Source organism: Pelmatolapia mariae, linkage group LG17 (assembly GCF_036321145.2).
Source record: "Pelmatolapia mariae isolate MD_Pm_ZW linkage group LG17, Pm_UMD_F_2, whole genome shotgun sequence".
Lineage (NCBI taxonomy): Eukaryota > Metazoa > Chordata > Actinopteri > Cichliformes > Cichlidae > Pelmatolapia > Pelmatolapia mariae.
In genome coordinates, this window is record NC_086242.1 from 483,862 (window position 1) to 506,071 (window position 22,210).

The 22,210-nt window shown below is 41.1% G+C and overlaps 1 protein-coding gene across 1 annotated transcript; it reads left to right on the plus strand.

Moving 5' to 3' along the window:
- The first annotated feature begins 1,623 nt into the window (after positions 1-1,623).
- Positions 1,624-22,058, plus strand: lemd3 (LEM domain containing 3). Its single transcript, XM_063500714.2, has 13 exons — positions 1,624-3,056; positions 3,567-3,601; positions 12,208-12,265; positions 12,671-12,744; positions 12,997-13,076; positions 13,160-13,305; positions 14,097-14,198; positions 14,279-14,381; positions 15,833-16,002; positions 16,174-16,255; positions 18,131-18,236; positions 18,315-18,393; positions 20,208-22,058. Exons 1-13 carry the CDS (start codon positions 1,727-1,729, stop codon positions 20,375-20,377), a joined length of 2,535 nt encoding a protein of 844 aa, XP_063356784.1. The 5' UTR covers positions 1,624-1,726; the 3' UTR covers positions 20,378-22,058.
- Positions 22,059-22,210: the final 152 nt, after the last annotated feature.

Consider the following 22,210-nt stretch of genomic DNA (forward strand, 5'->3'; position numbering starts at 1 on the left):
TTCAATGTCAGTCTCCATATGTGGCCACCACATGTAGCTTCTGGCCAGGCCTTTCATGCGTCTCATTCCCGGGTGTGACTGATGTAGCTGTGCCAACAGGGGGCGTCGACCTCATTCTGCCCCCCACAGCACACACCCACCCTGCACACTCAGCTCCTGTTGTCTCTGTCTGTACGGCTTAAGATCAGAATGCTGCGTAGTGGGCCATCCTCTCAGAACATACTCACGCACTCGGAGAGTACGGGGATCTTTGGTTGTCCACCTTTGTAGCTGCTCAGATGTCATCACGCCCTCCTGGTCCTGATCCACCATTAACACTCGTTCCTCTGCTGCGAGCTCTTTAGGGGGGTTCTCAGGAAGAAGTCCATCAGCATTACTGTTGTTCTTGCCCTCTCTGTATTTAATGACATACTCATATGCTTTTAATAGTACTGCCCATCTCATGATCCTCTGTGACACCATCTGAGGGACGGCCTTCCTCTCATGAAACAAACTTATCAATGGCTTATGATCCGTGATAATCATAAACTTCCTGCCATACAAGTACTTATGAAAATACTGTACACCAAATATTAGAGCCAATCCTTCTTTTTCCAGCTGTGAGCAGTTCTTTTCTGCTAAGTTTAGTGTACGTGATGCAAACCCAGTAGGTTTCTCCTGACCATCTGGCATGCGGTGAGCTAGCACTGCTCACACTCTGTAGGTGGACGCATCGCAAGAAAGAATTAAATCTTTCTTCTCACCATAGCGTACCAATACACTACTTGACTGCAACAGTTCCAGTTTTTGACTTGCAGAAAACTTTTTCTTGTTCTGGTCCCCAACACCACTGTTCCTCCTTTCTCAGAAGCTTGTGCAGTGGGGCCACCAGCGTGGACAAGTTTGGCAAGAACAGAAGTTCAACAACCCCAAATAAGCTTTGAGCTCTGTCACTGATTTTGGGGGTAGCGCCTCCATCACTGGATGTAAACTTGTCTTATCCACCCGGTGTGCTAAAAATGTCACTTCCTTCTCTGTGAACTGACATTTAAACTCAGGGCCGCCTCCTCTAATTGCTGCAGGACTTCATCCAGTCTCTGAAGATGTTCTCCGGTCATTTTTTGGACCATTTACTCCATTCACTGAGTAGTAAAGTGGAATTTTTAAATTAAAAACAACAACAACAACAACAATTGTTTTTTAAAAAAACAAAACAGAAAACAAACAAACGAGAAAAAATGTAAATTTAATAGGAAAATATTTTATTCACTGATGCAGATTTTTCAAAGCTAAGCCTGACTTGAATTACTGGAAGAATGACGTAAAGCGGTTCAGTGAGTCTGTGACGTGAAATTACTTTCATTACTTAACAATTTTGATTTAATGTGATTGTTTTCTCTGACTCTTTTTACTTTTTGTGTGATTTGCATTTATTTATATTTTTCATATTTCAATTGTATGTTTTTCGTTGTTACCGTGCGTGCCTTCAGTTGTTAGATGGTTACTTTTGTTTGTTTGTATACATGTTCAATAAAGCTATTTGTTTGAAAAAAAAGTAATTAGATATTTAATATGTGCACAGAAAAAGTGAAACAAAATATTATTTGAAAACATCCGCGACGTAATAAAGGGGGATGTCTGCGACATATTTTCGCAGCTTGTTGGTGATTTTGAACACAGCCCAGTTGGTTGCCACTTCACCTCTACGTCATTTCCGTCACAGAACCGTCTTCGAGGTCTTTTCAAGATGGCGTCAACGCAGTTAACGGATGAGGAGCTTTTTTTGGAATTAAAACGTTTTGGTTTCACTCCAGGGCCCGTTACTGAAAACACTCGTCCGGTGTACTTGAAGAAACTCAAGAAGCTTCGCGAAGAGCATCAGCAGCGAGGACTAAGACCCGGTAAAACCCGTACTATCGGTGCCATTAACAGTACCACTGGCGGCGGTAGCACAGTGGCATCTAGGCCAGTCAGCCATGACGTCACGCACCTGAATACAAGCAGGAGACCGGGCCGGAAGTCCTCCCTCCTCGGCTTCAGCTCCGACGAGTCTGATGCTGAAACCCCACTGAAGAGGAAAGGCCTCGGTCACAGTGGCAGAGCGAACAGAAGCTCCAGTTCTCAACAGCAGCCTAAGATTAGGCCTGCCTCAACGCCGAGTGTGGCTATCAAGAGTCGGTACGACCACAGTGCGACACCAAGCAGCAATTTTTCCCTGGGTCAGAACGGAGAGAGACGTGTCTCACTGGGCTGGGGAGTCGGTGACAGACCCAGTCCCGATGCGGGACTACGGCGTTACGACGACTCAGGGGACGAGGACAATTATGAGGAGGATATGGAAAAGAAATCTCGCTCTTTAAATGGTCGCGGGGCGTCTCGCCTGAATGCTAGCAAATTAGCTGGAGATTACTCAGACTCGGACGAGGAGGAAGTTAGTGGGCTTGGCGTCGGCGACCCAGAATGCGACAGATTGGAGCCTCGACGAAACCACCCCAGTGTGGCGTTATCTTGCGACGTTACAGATCGAGGGTCTGCGACCGATGGGCAGAACACAGAAGCTACGCCTCGTCGTTTTCTAAGCATGGGGGGGAGTCAAGGTGAGGATGAAGAGGAAGATGATTTAAGGAGAAGGGACTTTAGCCGCTTGGGAGACTCGCGGAGTCACACACTTCCAAGGAAACCCATCTACAGGTCACTTACCGAAAACCACAAAGGAAATACCGGTAAAAACAGTCCGGCCACCGGGGAGGATGGAGCATCCAGAAGCAACAGCACCGAGCTGAGACCGCGCTTCTCCACCTACAGCGGTCTGTCGCAGACGTACAGGCGCAACCACTCTAATCACACCCCTGCTCCCAACCATTCCTACAGCCACGCAGCGCTCAAGAGAAACGTGTCTGCTCCCGAAGATGAGCTTCTCCAGCAGTTCAAAAGGGAAGAGCTAGCTTCCTCGGGTAGTTTTAGCGCTCACTACCTGTCCATGTTCCTGCTCACAGCGGCGTGTCTCTTCTTTGTGCTGCTGGGCCTCATGTACCTCAGGATGAGGGGTTCAGGAGCCATGGAGGTGGATAACGTCAGTAAGTATCGGGGCGAACTGCCTATTTGGAGTGTTGTGGCAGATTAGGGACTGTAACGCATGTAATTGTTTTATTGCCTGGTAATGTATTCAAGTGTTTATTCTTTGTGTATTTTGAGTGGATGTTCCAGCTGAACAAACACCAAAGTTGGAGAGATTCCGAAATACAAACAGATCCAAAGATGAGCATTTTTAGACTGGCAGGAATCCGTACAGTCAGTCTGGCCAAGCACAGAACAAGTAGCAGTCGGAAGGGGACGGTGCTCCAAATTCACTTCCACCTATTTCTGAGGAGTTGTTTTTTGTGCCCCTGCAGATAAAAGGATTATGTGACTATCAGAAGAATCATGTTACACTCAAAATGAGGCAGACTGTGCAAAAGCTACGAATGCAAACACTACCAGTTTTATATTTAACAGAAAAAGTAATTTATGGATGTTTTTCTCAATCCGTGTACTTTGGAAACTTTTATGAGAATTGTCCTGACTGTCTGTCTCTTCTTCATTTTCAGTTAATAGCCCTCCCCCAGAGTTTGACACACCTAATGTAAGTAAATACTTTCTTCAGGCTCTCCCTACTCTTTAAGTTAAGAGGTTTTCAAATGTACAGCACAGAAAATGTGATTAGATTAACAGTGTGTACCATTTCAGTAACTTGCAATGCTTTATTCTAATGCTGATTTATTTATTTTTTTGGTATATTTGTCACACGTTTCAGATCATCAACTAAATTGTGACATTAGATATAAGATAATCCAAGTTAGTACAAGATGATAAATGAGGATTTGATCTGAAAACAGGTATACAGATCTAATGGGCCATATGTTGAAAAGTAATTGCCTCCTTGTTTAATCATTAATTAACTACAGTTTAAAGAAACGTAAGAACAGATTAGAAACAAAGACTCTGACATCCATCAGTCTGAAAAGGGTTACAAAGCCAGGCTTTGGGAGCAAACTTGGTGAAAGCTATTATCCACAACTGAAGAAAACTTGAACCAGTGATGAAACTTCCCAGGAGTGGACGGCCTACCGAGAGAAGCCGAGAGTTATCAGATGGTCATCCAGAACATCACAAAAAAGGTTCTCAAGAACTGCTGGGCTCACTTGCCTCAGTACAGGACAGTGTTTATGATTCAACAATAATTCAGTTTTATTCGTATGGCACCAATCACAAGAGCAGTTACTGAAGGTGCTCTGTATTGTAAGGTAGAGACTCTACCGTATACAGAGACAACCCCAACAACCCCCCGTGACCAAGCACACAGTGGAAAGTAAAAACACCCTTTTAACAGGAAGAAACCTCTGGCAGAACCAGGGGAGGGGCAGCCACCTGCCACGACCAGGTGAGGGTGATGGGCGAAAGACAGACTGTGGAAAAGAGCAAACGGTGATAGATAAATAATGATTACATACAGAGAGGTGTGTAAGCACAGTGAGTGAACAAGCAACACTCAATGCATCATGGGAAGCCCACAGTAACCTAGGCCTATTGCACTGTAACTAAGGGAGGGTTCAGGGTCACCGGATCCATCCCTGACCAGATGCTTTATCGAAAGGGAAAGTTTGAAGCCTAATCTTAAAGGTAGCGAGGATGTCTGTGCCAAACTGGGAGCTGGTTTAGTGGAGGGGGCCCTGAAAGCTGAAGGCTCTGCCTCCCATTTTACTTTTTAATATGAACCATAAGTAAGCCTGCAGTCCGAGAGTGAAGTGCTCTGTTGAGATGATATTGTCCTATGAGGTCTTAAACCCTGTATGTGAGGAGAAAGATTTTCAGTTAGATTCTGGAATGAACTTGGAGCCATGAAGAGAAGCCGGTGTGAGAGATAATCATCAATGCCCTCGTCCCTGACAGCACTCTGGCTGCAGCGTTTTGGATCAACTGAAGGCTTTTAGGGGAGTTTTTAGGGCAACTGAACAATAATGTATCACAGTAATCCAGTGTGGAGGTAATAAACGCACGACCCAGTTTTTAGCATTACTCGGAGATGGGATGTTTCTAATTTTAGAAATATTGTACAAATGCAAGAAAGCAGTCCTACATATTTGTTTACTTTGCACATTGAATCCTCATCAACAACAACTCCAAGGTTTTACTAGTCAGTGTAAAGTATGTGGTTAGACATCATGTTTGTAAGATTTTCAGGGCCGAGCACAATAACGCCAGTTTTGAATGAATTTAGAAGCAAGAAATTAGAGGCCACCCAGGTCTTTATGTCTTTAAGACAACGTGTCATCCTATTTCATGGATTGATAAAGCTGGGTGTCATCTGAATATGAAAACATAGCTATATGTTTTTATAATATTAATAATACAACCTAGCCAAGGTTGGCGTCCCATTCTGATGCAGAGGGGATTGTTACAACTGTTTGAAATATGGGCACTCGGGAAAGTCTTTGCTTTCAGTTTTGACTTCTTCCCTTCCTATAGCAACACTTATGTCATGATATTGCCTGAGTGCTGCCACCTATTGTTCACAAGAATACTGCAGTGGCTTCTAGCGCCCTAACAGCAGGAAAATCAGCGGCGGTGAGCAATGCGAACATTACGGAGGGTTTACTGGTGCCCTTAGGGAAGCATCAATAAGACAGAGATGGGGTAAAAATGCCGTCCATGAGAGCTCAAAGCTAAAACCACTGCTTACCAAAAAGATCGAGACTGTAAAAACAATGAACAGATTTGGTGGCTACATGAAAAACAAGTCTACAAAAGTCCTGTAGAGTGATATCAACGACTCATTGGCAGTTATCAGACATGCTCGATTGCACTTCTTGCTGCAAATCGTGGCGTTAGGGCAGGGCGATATGGCCAAAAAGATATATCACGATATATATTTGAAAATTTGCGATAACGATATAACTGACGATATAATTTCTGCGAGACAAAATACAACTCCACAATTTTACTAGCACAAAAAAACCCCCATCCATTTATTTTACTTAAACAAGCAGCTGTTTTTTTTTATTTTTATGTGCATTAAAGCTATATAAACATTTAACAGTGCAAATGCAAATTCCTTGCTGAAAGTTTAACCAAAAGGCATTTCCAGTAGAAATGGGCTGACATATCCTGTATAATATCCACTGAAGTTAAAAAGAGGTGCTTTGCTACATTAAACTGCAGTGTGCCAAATGAAAAAGTCAAATATGTATTTTTCGGACCATAAGGTGCACGGGATTATAAGGCAACAAAACAGTCAGATAAATCAAACTTTATTCAACTCATTCTTCTTACTTCCTCCACTTCTGTACCATTGATTCTTTAATGTTGAATTCTCTGCAGCTGCTCTATTCCCATGTTGTTGCAGTATATTAATGACTAACCTCATATTGTGGATGGATTATCTCAGTTGTTCTCCTGACTGAAGTTTGGTCCGTTTACAGCATCCTGCCATGCGATTGCATTTGTCCCTAACCATCAGGAACCCTCACGTTAACTTTTATCCAGTGGAAAAAAGTTAGCATTCATCCTCCAGCTTCACTGTTTATGTTATGCTAACATAGCTGTGTTGCTAGCGATCACGTAGCACATCATTATATACCAGCTAGCCCAACTTCAGTAACCCTACAAACGTCACTGCTGTTTAGTTTTCTGTCTTCATTTATGTTGGAAGTGATAGCAGAGCTGTACGTTTGATTTTTTTTTCAGAAATCTCTCAGTCAGAACATGCTATATCATGTTTGGGTAACTAGCGAAACTAGCGAGCTAACTTCCGCTAACTTCCTGCTAACTTCTAACTCCGTTAAATGTAATAAATTCTGTTTTCATGGATGCCTGGATGTTAAACTTAATTGTTACACCTGGTAAAGCAGCAACGCTGATCATTTTATTAAAGATGGAAGAATTTAGACAGTTTGTAACTCTCAGTGATGTTCGTTTGACTTCGGGACCTTAAAGGACGGAGTTCAGGACCCAGATTTACGAGCACCTTAGTCCGACAAATACGGCAATAACGGCGGCCCGCTTGCATGTTCTACAAAAAAAAATGTGCTTTGTTGTGTATCTGACAGACAAACACGAAACCAGTTAAGTTGCACCATTTTTACAAACTAATTCTGGTTCATCCGTTTCACTCAACAATCTGTTTTCCCCATTCTCATTCTCCGTTACCGCCGTGCTTTTTCGGCTCTGCGCATGCGCGTTTTACCCATATTCTATCGCGATATTTCATTTTCTTATTGTTGCCTAGCATTGTACCGGTATTACCGTGAACGGTATAATATGGCCCAGCCCTACATGGCGTCACCAATTATTAGGCTTAGTGGGCAATTTTACATATTACATAGAACCACACTGACTGCCAGTCAGAAGACACACCTTCTCATTTAATGTTGTCTTTATTTTTGCTGCTTTCTTCATTGTAGATACAAACTGAAGACATCAAATATATGAAACAAGATGTATGGAATTATGTAGCAAAGAGAAAGTTGATAAATAACTCTAAACGTGTTTTATATTTTAGACTCCTCAAAGTTGCACACCGTCCACAGTTTGCTTTGTTGACAGCGTTGCAGACAACCTCATAAAGCTCATCAGAGAATACCAACATGTGCAAAGGAAGAATTTCAAACATGTTTTGAGTTATTTCTTCTTTGTTAGTTACATACATACACATGAAGATAAAGAAAAAACATTAAATGAGAAGGCGTGTCCAAGCGTGTGACAGTGTAGGTTGGATAGCTTTTTAAAAACATGATGTCATCATCTGAAAATGACATTTTCAGTTTACTCAGTTTATCTTTGTTCATATAAGATCTGAAGCATTTAAGCACAACAAACATGCAAAAATAAAAACATCAGTTTGGTGGCAAACATGTTTTCACAGCACTACATCAGCAGGAGTAGATTGAAGCTCACTTTATCCTAGTGTTCCTAAAGTTCTGACAGATGTTGACTCGCTGTCATTAGCAAAGTGGGGTATCTGCACTTACCAGCTTAAACAAAACAACACAGTGGAAAAGTGCAGCTTTCTATTTTAGAAGGAAAAACCTAATTGTCAGTTGTTTATATAGAACACCAGGATCTAAGATTGAGATATTTATGGATAAAATGGAGGACTTATTTACAAATATAAATCAGAAAAGAATGTTTATTTGTGGGGACTTTAATATTGACTTATTGAATCCAAATCATAATAAGAGCACAGAAGAATTTATTGATTCCATGTACAGCATGGGTTTATTTCCACTGATAACAAGACCGACCAGAATAACATCTCATTGTGCAACTCTATTAGATAATATATTTACAAATATAATAGAAGGAAATATAAAAAGTGGGCTGTTAATCAATGATATAAGTGACCACTTACCAGTCTTTGCATCTTATAATTGCCATTATAAAGTCAACAGCGATGGACACAAGATTATTTACAAAAGAATAAGAACAGAGAAAACATTAAACTGTCTTAGAAATGAACTTTTAAAGCAAGATTGGAATATTGTATATGAACAAACAGAAGTTAATAAAGCTTACGAAGGATTTTTAAGAACATTTAACACATTACTTGATAAAAACTGCCCAGTAATTGAAATCAACAGGAAACACAACTATGCAGGAAGACCATGGATGACCAAAGGACTACAAAATGCCAGCAAAAAAAAGAATACCCTATATCGAGAATTCATAAAAAAGAGAACAATAGAAACTGAAAGGAAGTATAAAACTTACAAAAATAAATTAACTAATATAATGAGATCCTGTAAAAGAGAGTATTTCATTAAAAGGTTAGAACACAATAAAGATAACACAAGAGATATATGGAATGTATTAAACAGTATAATCAAAAATGAATCAAGGAATAATGATTACCCTGGGTACTTTATAGAAGGGACAAGAAGTATTAATAACATGGAAGAGATAGTAAATGGCTTTAATGAATTCTTCGTAAACATAGGGCCAAAACTGGCAGAAGAAATAAAGGTTGATGGAATAGAAAGGGACACTGGGGAAAATATTGAAAGGAATAGTAGCTCAATGTTTTTAAGAGCAGTGGAAGAGAAAGAGATTTATGACATAGTTAGAGGACTTAAGAACAAAACCAGTACAGACTGGAATGATATTGATATGGTAACAGTAAAGACAGTTATTGATGGGATTGTAAAACCATTAAAATACATATTCAACTTGTCGTTTCAAAAAGGGGTTTTTCCACAAAAAATGAAAGTTGCTAAAGTTATTCCCATTTACAAAACCGGTGAAAGGCATCATTTTACAAACTATAGACCAGTGTCAATACTCTCCCAGTTCTCTAAGATACTGGAAAAACTTTTCATAAAAAGATTTGACAGTTTTGTGGAAAAATATGAATTACTGACAGATAGTCAGTATGGGTTCAGAAGCAACAGATCAACAGCTTTAGCACTGATAGATTTAATGGAAAAGATAACGGAATGTATGGATAATAAGAGGTATGCACTCGGCATTTTCTTAGATTTAAAGAAGGCGTTTGATACTGTTAATCATGAAATATTATTAAAAAAACTGGAAAAGTATGGGTTTAGGGGAGTGGTTTTGGAATGGTTTAAAAGCTATCTAGGGAATAGGAAACAATATGTACAAATAAATGAATATAAATCTAATCTGATGGATATAGCTTGTGGAGTACCTCAAGGTTCGGTATTGGGTCCAAAAATGTTTAATATGTACTTAAATGATATTTGCAGAGTATCGGAGATTTTAAAGTTTGTAATATTTGCTGATGACACAAATATACTATGTTCAGGTGTGGAATTGCCACAGGTTTTGGAGATGATCACACAGGAATTAACAATATTAAAGAAGTGGTTTGATATAAATAAATTATCATTGAATCTAGATAAAACCAAATTTATGTTGTTTGGAAAACAAAAGAAAAACATCAAAATAGAAATATGTGTTGACAATGTATATTTAGAAAGAGTAAATGAAATAAAATTTCTTGGTGTGATCATTGACCACAAGCTCTGTTGGAAGCCACACATTACTTATGTTCGGGGGAAAATGGCACGGGGCATTGCCGTCCTGGGGAAAGCAAAGCCTATGTTGGATCAGAAAGCACTGCACATATTATACTGTGCTTTACTACTGCCATATATGAGCTACTGTGTAGAGGTTTGGGGAAACACATACAAAAGTAATACACAAACAATAACTATAATACAGAAAAGGGCCATTAGATTAATAAATAATGTGGGGTACAGGGACCATACAAATGCACTCTTTGTCAAAATGCAAGCTATTAAATTCAAAGACTTGGTGGAGTTTAAAACAGCGCAAATAATGTATAAAGTAAGAAATAAATTGCTTCCAAAAGAAATCTGTAAATTGTTCATAGAAAGAGAAGGTGGGTATAACTTAAGAGGGAAATGGAATTTAAAAATACAAAGTGCTAGAACAACTTTAAGAACTATGTCTCTCTCAATTGCAGGAGTTAAATTATGGAACAGTCTAACAGAAGAAATAAAAGAAAGTAAAAACGTAAGCCAGTTTAAAGTAAAATATAAAAAACAAATTTTAAATAAGTATAAGAATGAAGAAAACGGGGTTAACCCAGGACGGTAATGTGGCTGGTAATGGTATTGTGGTTCTTGGTTGTTGTTTTTTTTGGTTTGTTTGTTTTTCCATAACTTATGAATATGCAAATATACACATTCTGTATTTTTCATATAAAAGAAACTATACTGTGGTGGGGCTTGCTAATTTCTTTTTTTTTATTTATGTATGTTTTGTTTTGTTTTGCTGTACTTTTGTTTCATATGTTGTTTGTTTAATTTAAGACTAAAAGAAAATTAAAAGAATGAGAGGTAAAACTTGAGGGGGTAGGGACAAATAAGTAATTACTTCTGCCTACTCCTTTTCAAACAAATAATGAAATGATATTTGGAAATGATTGTGAAGGCACATGTTTGAAATAAAAATGAACTGAACTGAACTGAACTGAATATCTAAACCTACGTAGTGTTTTGCCTAAAGCTAACCAAGCTGCAACAAACAGCAGATAAAAAAGCTCATGAAGAGCGATTTCTGTCAGAGGCCTGTGTCCAACTATTAAACTGCAGGTCAGATAACCTGCCTGACACCTGATGACATGGCACCATGACCATGAATCTACTGTTTATTCAGATAATGCTTCAAATAATAACTACCCACAGTGGATTAAAGATGGCTGCTGAGTGGAGGTAGAAAAACACATGTAAATTTGGTGCTAATACTTTCTGGCGCTTTTGGCAACAAGTACGCTCGTTGCTCAAAACGTGCACCATTTCTGAAAATACAAATAGTAAGATAATCCTATTTGTCCTCAGACACATCTAGACGCTGCTCGGGGTCAGTCAGCTCTCTGAAATGATTCCTCTGCCTCCTCAGATGGACCTCAGCTGGGCTGGGTGTCGTCACTGAGTTTTGACTCAGTCAGAAGTATTATGATTCTGATCATTTATCAGTACATGTTTATATCTGTGTATAAAAACAAAGCTGACACTGTGAGACTTGATCAGAGGTGTGAGCATCACAGCAGAGGCCTTTGTGTCAGAGTAACTGAGGATTTTGATGATAAACTGGTCTGTGGGTACGCTGAGACGTACACGGACGTGCCGTCGGGTGAACGATCCACGCTCTGTGTTTCCGTCTTTGTGTCCTGCTCTCGTTTGCTGTTTGGTGATTGTTGAAATATTTTTATGAACTTTGACCTGAGATTCTGGCAAATTTTATATTTGAAAATCATTCAGGATTCAATGAATCAATAACGCTTTATTCAAACTAAAATCCATTTGAATTGGGAAACCGATTTAAAAAACCAAACCCACGTCTAGTCTCAGCTCTGCCAACGAGAGCTCCCACTGCCACGCTGCCCACCTGAAACATGAACGTGACCTCCATGAAGTTCTTCCTGCTGCCCAGAATCTCAGTTTCTTCCTTTTTGTTGTTCAGAAACGTCTCTGCTCATTGTGCTGACGTTGACTCTTTTCACAACGTGTTTTTTAAGAACTTAAATCCCCAACGTGTTCGTTGTGTTTGCATTACACGACCGAAAGATTCAGAGTGGCGTGCTGCTTTTTGGCGACGCCCTCTGTGTGTAATGGGCTTTTTCTCTGCAGAGATTTTGTCAGTAAAATGAATAAATGTGCAGTTTTGTTGGTACTTTGTAAAATAATCATGCGTTTCTTTTTACAGAAGGATGTGATCCAAAAGCTGCTGCTCAGTCTTCATGACCACTTGGCCTTTGTTGCTGGTAATGATTTTAATTCTTATTAACTGTATATGGCAACGATTATTTCACGGTATTAGATTTATGACAGTACAGTTACCACATCAGCTAATGTGAACACAAGATTTTAACATATTTGCTCCATTTTTACATCGTTTAACTTCCTTTGGAAATTTGATTTAATAGTAAATTTTCAGACACACACACAGAGTACAGAGCATGATCATTATGGGACTTTTTAATAAGGATACCAATATGTGGTGATTTTAACAGGCTGTCTTATTGTCCTTACAGAAACATATTGCACAAACAGATGTCTCTAACATTTGTGTGGTCTGTCCGCTCATATCAGCTCGTTATTGTGTGTGTGGCGACCTGGGGAAGTTGGATTAAAGCGAGATTATCATCAGTTTAATCTTGTGATTACAGGCCAGCATGACTGTGGAGACCCAAATCATCCAAACCGGAGTGTGTCCATAGATGAGGCCTCAGTGTATTTACTGGTACATCCACACAACAACACATTCAATAGGAAAAGTCAGCAGTTCCATCTTTTATCTCACAGTTAGAATCAAAGTGTGGCAGCAGTCTGATTGCTGTCCATGTGGAGTAACCAGGTTAATGCAGCTTACTCGTATGTGCTTGCACATGTGAGTCTTCATGTATAAACATCGTAACACCTGGCTCTTTGAGTGAATCAGCAGAAATTGCTTAAAATAAATGAGAATCATGTCTCTTCTTTTCTTTCTGTGCAGGCTCAAAATAAATCGTTTAAAGGCTTAATTAATGAATCTCTGGACTGGATCATCCAAAAAGGCCAGGATGTTGGCATTAGGTAATGTTCAGCCTCTTTGAAGAATTCCTCACTGCCTCCGTGAGAGCGACACATGCACTTACTTTCTGTGCCTGTGTTTGCAGGCTGATGGGAGCGGTGCCGGATGAGCCGGTGACTAAGGTGTCTGAGATCGCTCGGCTGGAGTCCACTCATCCCAAGATGTCCTTCACGTGCCGTTTCCGCCGAGCCTTCTTCACCATCATAAACCGAGTCCTCCTCATTGCAGTCGGTGAATAAACCACGTTACACAAACAGTAAACATGGAGTTTAGATCAAACCTTATAATGAGGACTGTGCAGGTGGGTGCTGCTCCTCACTAGATGATTCAGAAAGCCTTACCCTCATGGTAGCGGGGGCAGTTTCTGCATCTGGTTTGTGAATGAGGGGCGAGTTGGCACAGCACCTGATGTGTGAGTCATTTTTAGAAGGAATTATCAAACATGTCTTTACAGTGTGTCGTGATTTGCATCTGAAAACAGACACAGCTTCTTTTTTTTAATGGGATCTATTTTTTAGTCATTTGTGAAGGAACACACATTTTGTCTTTTGACTGATATTTGGAAATCAGTCAAACCCCATCCAGGTGTGAGATCCATGTGGTGTTAATGTCATCATTTGATGGTGGTCTACTGCAGTGTGGTCTGCTACGAAGACACTAAAATGGGGCCAAATTGTTACTAAAGCAAAACCCACCAAGTTTCTGGTCACACAGAGGTGAAGATTGTTTCATGCATTTTTCTCAATAAATGATATAAAAAGTAATTTTGACACTAAACAGAAAGATCAATTAGTTTGTAGGTGAGCAGGAGCGGCGTTCTGTTGTCAGCTGATTGATAAGAAAGGGTTCCTTAAAACAAGGATAAATGAATATTATGACTAAATATACCCTGAATACGTTCGTGTCAGCAGTCCCAGCACCAGCGTCAGTGATTCATCCATCAGAGTTTAGATTGATGCAGATGTGGAAGCAGTGTTTAGCTGTTCTGTTTGAACCTGTGAATGCTGTGTTTGTCTGCACAGCGGCAGCTTGTGTGTGGAGCGTGGTGTGCTACGTGAAGTATCGCTGGAGGAGAGACGAGGCGGAGACGAGACAAATGTACGACATGGTGGAGAGGATCATCGGTAAGGACCGCACCGTATTCACTCGGATGTCAGACAGGAAGTGTGTTTGCTTATGAGTTTGGTACCTTCTTCTTATCCAGATGTGATGAAGACTCATGGTGAGGCTTGCCAAGAGAACCAGGACCTACAGCCCTACCTGCCCATCCCACATGTCAGAGACTCGCTGGTTCAGCCGCAGGACCGGTAAGTCCCATCTTTAGTTTTACACCTCAAAGCAGTTTCCTCGGGTAATCAGATTACTGATTTTTTTTTTTTTTTTTTTTTTTAAATCTAACTAGTAACACCTGGAACATTCTTCTTGTCAGCACTACACACACAGACGCACGCACGCGTGCGCTCTAAATAAAAATCTTATTATGGATTATTAAGTTACAAACAGTAACTAATTGCTTCAAACCTTTTGCCATAAACTTATAATGAAAACCTTCCACGATACCTGAATTCCAAAAATACCACTAATAGGAATACATCAGAGCCCTTTTAGAAATGGGATGTATATAACGTGTGTTGAAAAAAAAAAAAAGAAGAAGAAACAAAACAAAAAAACAGTTTAAGTAAAATAATATTTTTAATGAAAATAGAACTGCAAAGGAAGCCTGGTGCTGGGATGTGGGAGCGTGCAAAAGTATGAGCCAGTACCCTGGAGCTCAGGTTTGTGTTGGCGAACATTTCACAGAAAAAGCTGAATCAGTTCATACTACGGAGAAATGTCCCTCTGAATGTGTGTACGAACACTCACAGCCTGAGGCCGTTCACATAGCACTTGTCTGTTGCTTGCACCGCAACTAGAGGCCATCACAGCCACGCCCACTAGGAGCACTCCCCTATGACACAGTGAAAGTTTAGCCTGACTGTTCACTGTGATGGACGTTCACTAGTAGGGATAACGGATGACACCACTACTAATACTACTAATAATAACATTATTAATATTATTATTAGAACAAGGATAATTGGTAATATAAGAGCAACGCTGTGTGTATCTTTTGTGTTTGTGGCGTGCACGTGTCTTCAGCCTCAGGCGTTTAAATGAGTGTGAAACAGCTTGATTCAAGGTGTTAGTGAGCGAGCACAGTGATGGAGGTGGGAGGGTTCTCCAGGCCCAGAACAGCAATAATCTCTCACTGCTGTCCATGAGAAGTGGACTGGAGGACCCAGATGGTGTCAAATCAACGGTCTGAGCTCTGAGTGCGTTCTGACACGTGTCTGAGTTGTTGCATTGTTTTTTGTTTCTTATTTCTTTGGTTGAGGTGGGTCTGAACTTTTTTTTTACGTTATAAGATTTAACTTTACATCGTTGGTCTTTGAGAAAATTTCATATTTCTGTCCAGACGTCAGAGCTGGATTAAAACTCAACTCTCCGTTTGTGAATAGGTATCAATAAGTAGAATTACTGTGTAACCTTTGGAAGGTATTTTTCTGACGTGCGTTATGTCGTTATTTCTTCATTTAATCTGGGGTGGAATAGGGGGTTATTTGTTGGATTTAATTATAGATTTTAATTGTTTCTAGGTATCTGATAAATTTCCATGAGTCTGTATCCCACATCATGGACAGGGATATTGTATAAGAGAAATTCCGGGTTGTGCCCAGTTGGGGTACTGATGATTTGGGGATTTTGTTTTGTTTTGCAGGAGGAAAATGAAGAAGATTTGGGAGCGAGCCGTGAGTTTTCTTTCAGCGAATGAATCAAGGATTCGAACAGAGACTCAGAGGATTGGTGGAGCAGACTTCCTGGTTTGGAGGTGGATCCAGCCTTCTCTTAATTGTGACAAGGGCTCCTCCAAAGTCTGGCAAGGAAAAGGTAACGCACTAAAGAGCGTCTAGTTGATCAGATGGCGTTTCACGCCAATTGTTTGTCCAAATGCTAATGGACCTAATGGCATGTTAACCAGTCTGTAAACTCCACGTTATGGAGATGTTCTTACTGCGATCACCTGCCCGTTAACACAGTTTGATCATGTTGCCGTTTCAGCGTTTCCTTTGGACCGGAGGAATTCACCTCCCAACAGCCTGACCCCATGTCTGAAAATCAGAAACATGTTTGATCCAGTCATGTAAGTTCTCTTTCTTCTGCATGTTTGATGATCTGTTAGGATCACATATTTAGATGCTGCGCACTAAAGATGTCCCAGGGTAGAGGACTAGAAAGTTTTCAAGACTAAGTACGTTATAAATGGAAAAGATGAACATGTTTGGACTGACCCTTTAATCAGCGGCTCAGGCTGGTGGTAGTGAAATGGTGTGGGGCTGGTGTTATCGGCACACGTTGGGCCTCTTGGAACCAGCTGAGCATCATTTCAAAGCCATCAGCTGCTTCAGTCTTGTTGCCGACATGGATACGACTCCGTGTCACAGAGCTCAGAGAGCTCATTGTACTCAAATGTTCTGTCACTAGATCAGTCTTAAGGAGCACCGTTGGGATGTGATGGAGCCTGACTTTTTGGAAAACAATTGTTGATGGATTGTAATATTAGGATGTTAATGTTACCATAACCATTTAATGGATGGAGAACGGTGCTCGTCTCACTGCATTGTGTCCAGTTTGGTGGAGGTGGGATTATGGAGTAGGGCTGTTTTTAAGCAGTCGTCCTTGCCCCCTTAGTTCCAGTCAAAGGAACTCTTAGTGCTTCAGCACGCCAAGACATTTTGGACAGGTTCATGCTCCCAGTTTGGTGGGAACAGTTTGGGGATGGGCCCTTCTTGTTCCAACATGACGGCACCCAAGGACACAAAACAAGTCATTAAAAACATGGACGAGTGAGTTTGGTGTGGAAGAACTAGAGTCCTGACCCCAACCCAAGAGAACAGCTTTGGGATGAAGTAGAGGGGGGACTGCACACCATGCTGTAACGTCCCCAGTCCTCAAACCTGGCACCACAGACACGCAGTCCAACCTCTGCTGGTAGTGTTTGTTTGATTTACAGTTTCTTGACGGAGCAGCTTTTCAGTCGCTCGTTGTCTCCGTGCCCGTCACTACGGCACAGCTCCAGACTCCTCTCTCCCAGGCCCCGGCGTCCTACTGAAATAAGGCAAAGTGTGACTAGGTGACTGCTGTCAGCTGCGACAGCCAACCTTCCCCCGCACCCCACCCTCAGCCCGCTGCTTCACAGGCATTCTCATCCAACATCAGTGTCTGACTGCACACATGTTCTTCTGGATGGTCAAATATTCCCATGAGCACACACCTAAACCTTGTGGAAAGCCTTGCCAGAAGAGTTGAAGCAGTTAAAGCTGCAAAGAGTGAGTCTGCATATCCAGGTGTCCATATCTACAAACAGATCCAGGCTGTTGTGAGACTCGACCAGGTCACCAGGCTGTCAGTCTCCCTCCTATAGATGGACTCATCTTCACCTGAGATGAGCCCGATGAGTGTGGTGTCATCTGGAAACTTGAGGAGTTTGATGGACTGGTGACTAGAGGTGCAGCTGTTGGTGAACAGGGAGGAGAAAGTGTAAATAGTCCTGGTGTTGATGCACTGAGAGTGTGAGGCATGCCTACCCAGTCTGTCAGACAGGAAGTGATCCAGCTGCAGGTGGAAGCTGGGACGATTTTATAAAAAGCAGAACTAAAGTTACCAAAAGTTCCCAGACAATTTTCTGCAGAGTCCAGATGTTGGAGGGGAAATGCAGTCCCGTGTTAGGAGCATCGTCTACTGACCTGTTGGCTCCGTGTTGTTTGTTTGTTCCTGCTAAAGGTTGAAGCAACAATTTCCTTGCACATTTAGCAAAGTACCGTCTCCGAAGCGGCTCTGTTTTGGGTGAAAAGTTGTTGGAAGCTGGTGTTTTATATCATTTTAAGAATTACACGTTTGTTATCGCCCTTCTTTTAAAGTCCTGATGGAACAGAGCCAGTAGGTGACAAACGACTGATACTTCTATCCTCAGTGTTTACAGACGTGACTTTCTGCTCTTGTTACCTGATGTTTTCAGGGAGGTTGGGGAGAACTGGGACCTAGCCATTCGTGAGGCCATCTTGGAGAAATGCAGCGATAATGATGGCATTGTCCATATAGCTGTGGACAAGACCTCACGAGAGGTACGTTCTGCCTGCCCACAGTTTGGCATTAATGCTGTTAGCTGCACATGTCACTCCCCGCCTCCTTTATCTTCACAGGGCTGCGTCTATGTCAAGTGTCTCTCTGCAGAGTACTCAGGGAAAGCCTTCAAGGCACTTCATGGCTCCTGGTTTGATGGTAAATCACACATGATATGTTATTCACAATAAAACATGAAATATAGCGAACGGCTGAGAAAATATACAGTTTTAAGAAAAAATGACCATATTGAATTTGATGGAAGCAAATAGATACCGTAGGTAAATCTCCCAAAACTCTTTTAATGAAACTGCACTGTAACTGCAGCTGGAGCTGCTGTCAGAGTCCACTCCAGTATTGATGCTGCTGAACAGGAGCCAGGATTACAGCGACACACAAACGGTCACATGACACAGCTGCTTATCAAAGTTTTGATCAATTCATGATGTTACTCCCGTGCTGCAGTTAAAGGAACCACTGAGATATTTGTCGTAGCAGTTTACTGGTCTGATCCCAGTGTTTGTAAGATTTGGATTAAGTTCAGTGACGTGCTGTGACACACTATCATATTCAGCTCACATTGTGTGAATGAGGAGCAAGAGTCTAAAAGCAGCGTCCAAATCACCTGACTGATTTCTGTCTGATTGATTTCCTCTGATAGATGAGAGACTATCTCCCCCTTTAGAAAAGTTCTGCTTATAGCTCTGGTGCTGCTGTCGGACATGTTCAGAGTTTAACCAAAAACGTGAAAGAATTTTATATGAATGACTGAAAAAAATTAGTTTTATATTTCAAACCCTCACGTAACGCTCAGTTTTATAATGCACAGCCATTATTACTCATGTGATACATGAAGAGCACAGAAAGGGAACATGTTTGTCAACCCTGTGATTAAGATGAGTTTCTACTGTAAATAAGAGCAAACAGGACATGCTGTGCTTCAACACTGAAGAGCATCATTCTGAAACAGTGATATTCACTCTGGCTCTTTAGCATGATTTCCCTACAAAATAATATAAGGCATGTAACTAAGAAGGATGGTCTGTAACAAGGGGAACAGCGATCCAAGGATGGAACTTATTCAAGACTTTGAACATTAATATTCAACACATATTTTCTTTTAAAGGTAAGGCTATGAAACGGAATAGAAAGAATTTAATTTGGGGGGATTTTTAACATCGATATCAGTAACTAAACTTCAACAAAGATTGGCTACATTTTAGGCTAAAAAAATAAACAATAAGTTATTAGTGTAAGATGGTTTTGTCATGGAGGCTCAAACACACCAGCATACTATGAATAAAATCAGAGAGTCTGGTGTCACGCATAAGAACGAGTTCAAAAGTGTGACTCCAGAGTCGGCATGTAAGTAAGAATTGAATAAAATAAAATGGTAGTCACTTTGATGCCTGTCAGAGTGATCTGCATTTGTCATTGATCCAACTCAAGAAATGGAGACGAAATGTTTTTGTGCCTAAAACCAAAATTTAAAATTGATTCGAGCAACAACAACTGTTGGAGGGTCCGTCAGTGGCTCCAAAACATACACGAGTCTTTTGCACAGTACTGTAATAATCACATTTTAAAGCAATAATCTGTACTCTTTGAAACACTGTCTACAAATAACTGTGGTTTATGTCAGCAGTACCAATTTAACAAAAATATCAACAGATACACTACAGACATTATTTAGATGCTCGAAGAACAAAAATCCCTCCTTCAGGCGTTTCACATGATAGTTTTCCAGCCTCCAGCTTTGAGTGACGATGCACGTGGCGGACAGTGAAGTAAATGCAACCTGTAAGTGAACCCTCGTATGCTACGTATCTGTTAGAGGTCCAGTTTGCCACAAACATTGAAAGAATCAGCTTTATGGGAATGATTAATATGTCGCTCATATTTATGATTTATGACCCTTTGATGGGTTAGCTCATGTATCGAGGAGCACTGCAGTGATTGCTTCTGTTTCACAGGTAAGCTGGTGACGGTGAAGTATCTACGTTTGGACCGCTATCACCAGCGCTTTCCACAGGCACAGGGCTGCAGCACGCCGCTCAAGGCCTCTGGCCTCGCCACAAGTGTCACGAACACTACAGCCCATCTGCAGCATCACAGCGCAGCCAGCTCCCCGGGCTTCTCGTGAGGGCAGCTCGTGTTTGAACCTCCTACCGTGTACTCCTCCCACATCACAGCACCAGTCTGATGTTGCTGCTTTATAACAGGAAAGCCTTCAGTGTGTCACAGCAGAGCATTTTCATTTGTTTCAGTTTACTTTTCTGAAAACAGGAAATTTGCAAGAGAAGATGTTCAGCAGTGTTTGTTGTTTTTTTTCCTTAATACTCTTTATATTAGAAACGTCACAGATTTTAGAAGTAAGCAAAGCTCTTGTGGAATGTTTAAGGTTTTTGCAGAGACTCCAGTCTTCTATTATTCCGTAGTATAAAGTCCTGCTATAATGGAATACGTTTGGCCATGTATGGCTGCATGTGGCAGAGCGTGCCTCGACATAAACTTTCAGTACAACAGTGTATTTAACCTGTTTAGTATCATTTAGTAAAGACAGGCTTCTAGGTTGTGCTGTAAATATGTGAAGCACGAGCTTTATGACATCTTTGTACTCAAAGTAAACCTTCAGCGCACATTTTTTCACGCCGCGCTCGGCAGTACAAGGATGCACGAGGTTTAGCTGGAAGAGCGGAGCGTGGGTCGCGTCGTGGTAGCTTCGTTTGGCTTTTCAGCCACTCTTTGGGCTCGATTTGGGGGACAGCAGCCTGCGGTGCGCCCCAGTACTCGGCTGTTATAGCAAAGTGTTTAACATTCACCTGGAGCTCTCGTCTCTTGTTATAGTCCTTTATATACCCGAATCTTTTTATTTCTCTTTTTCGTTTTCCCCTCTTACGTGTTGGGTCGTTAATGCGCCAGCGTGTGGTCTTTACATGCGTGGCCTACAGAACTGATCGTGTTTCTTGACCTGTCAGCCTCTTGTACTGATACAACCACTGGTTTGTCTCTAAAGCACTATCACGTTTTTTTACAGGTTAGAATACTAATTTCCAAATATTCCAGAGACTGTAAGGAGGCCAAGGATTCCAGGTGGTCTGAACAATGAGCGTTTTCCTTTTTGCAGTGTGAAGTTGTACAGATGGCGCAAACTTAAAATGCTCAACGGCTGCTGCAGCAGTTTGCAGAAGATGACCCAACGGTGCCTTAAACCTTTTCCCTTTCTTTTCATTGTTTTGAACTGGTGATGCATTACTGGATAATGTAACGGGCTTAACAAATGGAGAAACTGTTTAAAGTGTGAGTAACGCCAGTTCTGCGTGACATCTTGAGATTTGGTGTTTTGTAGCAGTTTCTTTTGATATGAAACCAAAAGCTTGTATTTATTTAATTTTTGACAACCGAGCTGATATATTCTTATGTCGCTGGACCTGTTAAATATCTTTTCCTCCATCAGGGATGACCTTATATTGTCAGGACGTGTACAACATAAATAAAGACTTTTCAGAAATCAGCCAGTTGTTAGTGCATCAGTGTAATCTATTTTTGTACGTGTCCACCACAGTGGTGCAGATGCAGCGTTTCCCCCTCAGTGATTACAGGGGCTGCATGTCAGTGTTTCATGTGATGGCTCCTCTGCTTAAACACACACCTGATGTTTTATGTAAACCCTGTATATTGATATAGCTCAAATATGCCATTATATGCAGTTTGATTTCTCTTGTATGGGTGTGGTTCGACTTTGGGATTTGCAAATAATTTCAGACATTTTAATGCGATTTGTAAATTGTACAAACTGCTCATATTAAAGGTTTATTAGTTTTTATATTTGTACGCGTGTGTGTGTTTTCTGCCGTTTGTACACGAGGCGGAGAGTTTATACATTTTATTTATTTTAATCCATTAATTCAAAGCTGCTGCTTTAAGAACTCCGGAAAAACCGGGAATGCCATCCGTGGTTAGGAATTATGGAACG